This window comes from Papaver somniferum, chromosome 3 (assembly GCF_003573695.1).
Source record: "Papaver somniferum cultivar HN1 chromosome 3, ASM357369v1, whole genome shotgun sequence".
NCBI classification, from domain to species: Eukaryota; Viridiplantae; Streptophyta; class Magnoliopsida; order Ranunculales; family Papaveraceae; genus Papaver; species Papaver somniferum.
The window spans coordinates 192,576,365-192,578,818 of NC_039360.1; the positions used below are offsets into that span (position 1 = coordinate 192,576,365).

The following is a 2,454-nucleotide window of genomic DNA, read 5'->3' on the forward strand; positions in this document are numbered from 1 at the left end:
CATGCTTATCAAGAAAAACTTTCATTTTACATTTGCAGTCTGTATCACCCTCATTTATGATCTCATGAAGCTCATTGAGCTGTGACTTCCTATGCGCGCAAATACTAGGATCAAGTCCTTTCATGTCTGCAATACTCCATTTTGGGGCACTTATATGCTTCCTAACAACATTTGAATGCATTGTTTTCTGTTCCTCATTAATTTCAGATGGTATGAAAACTTGAACACCTTCATTTTGGCCTAAACATCAAAATTCAGTTCACTAGTAAAGGGATTAAGGCCGGGCTTTAGGAATTCCACTGATGGAGACAATGGCTCGGTCTCACTGATTTGAAATGACTCAAATCTAGACGGTCACTTATCCATATCCAGCAACAGGGATGAATTCAGTGAAGAATTAACTTCGTCAATGTATCCATCCTCATCGAAATCCCATAGATTAGGAAAACAAGATTCTAAAGGAACCTTTGCTTCTAGATGAGATGCTTTTTCCTGCACACATGTCTCAATCATATTAACTTCATGAATATCATCTCTACCGCCTGGATCTTTACACGCATCAAATATATTCGACTCAACAGTCATATTTCCAAATGAAATATTCATTATTCAAGTTCGACAATTAATCAAGGCATTTGAAGTTGCAAGAAAAGGACGACCTAAAATGACAGGTATTTCTTTACTAGCATTAGCTACAGGTTGAGTATCCAAAACTATAAAATCCACTGGATAGTAAAATTTATCAATTTGAATTAACACATTCTCAACTATCCCTCTCGGTACTTTAACTGATATGTCAGCAAGTTGTAGAGTGACCGAGGTGGGTTTTAATTCACCTAAGCCCAACTGCTCATAAACTGAGAAAGGTAGGAGGTTTACACTAGCTCCCAAATCAAAAAGTGCTTGTTTGATCATGAAATCCCCTATTATACAAGAAATAGTAGGGCATCCCGGATCTTTATATTTGGGAGGAGTGTTGTGTTGAAGAATAGAACTTATCTGTTCCGTGAGAAATGCCTTTTTCTGCACATTATGCTTCCTCTTGATCGTGCAGAGATCCTTCAAGAACTTGGCGTAAGCTGGAAATTGCTTGATCATACTCAAGAGAGGTATGTTGATCTTCACCTGATGAAAAACATCAAGGATATCCTTATTATCATCCATCTGTTTAGTATACAATAAACGATGAGGAAATGGAGCATGCATCTTTCTATCAATTTCAGAATGTTCATTTTGAGTATTACTGTGACTATTCTTAAACTTCAGAGACTTCTCAGGTTCGTTCACCTTCATCGGAGTCTCAATCACCTTACCACTTCTGAGAGTGGTGACAACATTAGCTTGCTCCAAGTTAGAATCTTTAACCTCAAATTGGCCTTTTGGGTTAGGTTGAGTTTGGGCAGGCAATGTCCCTTTCTCCCTAACATTAAGACGTGATTCAATTCTAACTATGCTAGTTTTCAGCTCATCTAAAGTCTTCATAACATTCTGATCTATCTGTGTCTGTCCATACACTGATCTTTCTTTAGAGTATTCTCTCTTTCCTTCTTTCTAAGCCAATCTCCCTTTCTGATTTTACCCTTAATATCAAAAGATAATCCGGACTTAGTTTTAAGATGATCTTTCTGATCTTGCATCTTCTCCAGAGAAACCATTTGATCCAGACCCATAGTTCGGACAAGGAATGATCAAAATAGGAGAAGAATATTTTTATAATTTTCATACTACCGAAAATATAATATTCATCAAAATACGAATATATCAAATATCTTCAAATACTAGATATTATTTCCATAATCTACACATAAGTGCCTTGATTTTTCTTCTTCCTCACTCAAAGATTTGGCACACATGGAGAGGAAAGAATTCAAATACCGATCAAGTGGCATTAGTATGAGATTTTCTCTCATTATGGGATTTTGAACAACCAGAGTGTTCTTGATCTAGCATAGTATGAAAAGATCTCCTTTTGTTATTTCGAACTAACAAAGTATCTTGGGATCGACTGTAATTGCATATGCAACTTTTAGCAATTCTGTTTTTGAGACAGTTTTTGCATCTTGTCTTATTTTTACCTTTACCATTGGGTGATTTAATAACATCGGAAGACATGTCCATTCTTAAAAAGGGTAAATCACTAATGGATGAGCAAGAAATAAGATTTACAACTAATGCAATGTTAGTTGTTTCCTCTTTTTCAGAATCATATGAATCAGAGGTCTCATCAAGAGTCACAGCCAATGCCTTGCTTCCAGTGTATTTCTTGAGATTGGGACAGTCTTTAGCAATATGACCAAACCCATTACACTTGAAGCACTGCGGCTGATATTCATCATCTTCTTCATGATCCTTTTTGACAGGAACTCGATCATGTGGTCGAGAAGATCGATAAGTATCCTTAACGAATCTCTTGTTTCTTTTCTTCAAGAGATCTTGAAACTGTCTAGTAATTAA

At 36.3% G+C, this 2,454-nt stretch overlaps 1 protein-coding gene across 1 annotated transcript; it reads right to left on the reverse strand.

Annotated features, from left to right (window-relative positions):
• Positions 1-609: 609 nt before the first annotated feature.
• On the reverse strand, positions 610-1,482 carry LOC113360469. Its single transcript, XM_026603976.1, has one exon. The coding sequence runs from the start codon at positions 1,480-1,482 to the stop codon at positions 610-612; it is 873 nt and encodes a 290-aa protein (XP_026459761.1).
• Positions 1,483-2,454: the final 972 nt, after the last annotated feature.

Bases quoted from the DNA above. Each gene is read 5' to 3' on its own strand.
- LOC113360469 (XM_026603976.1), bottom strand. From the start codon at position 1,482: ATGAAGACTTTAGATGAGCTGAAAACTAGCATAGTTAGAATTGAATCA.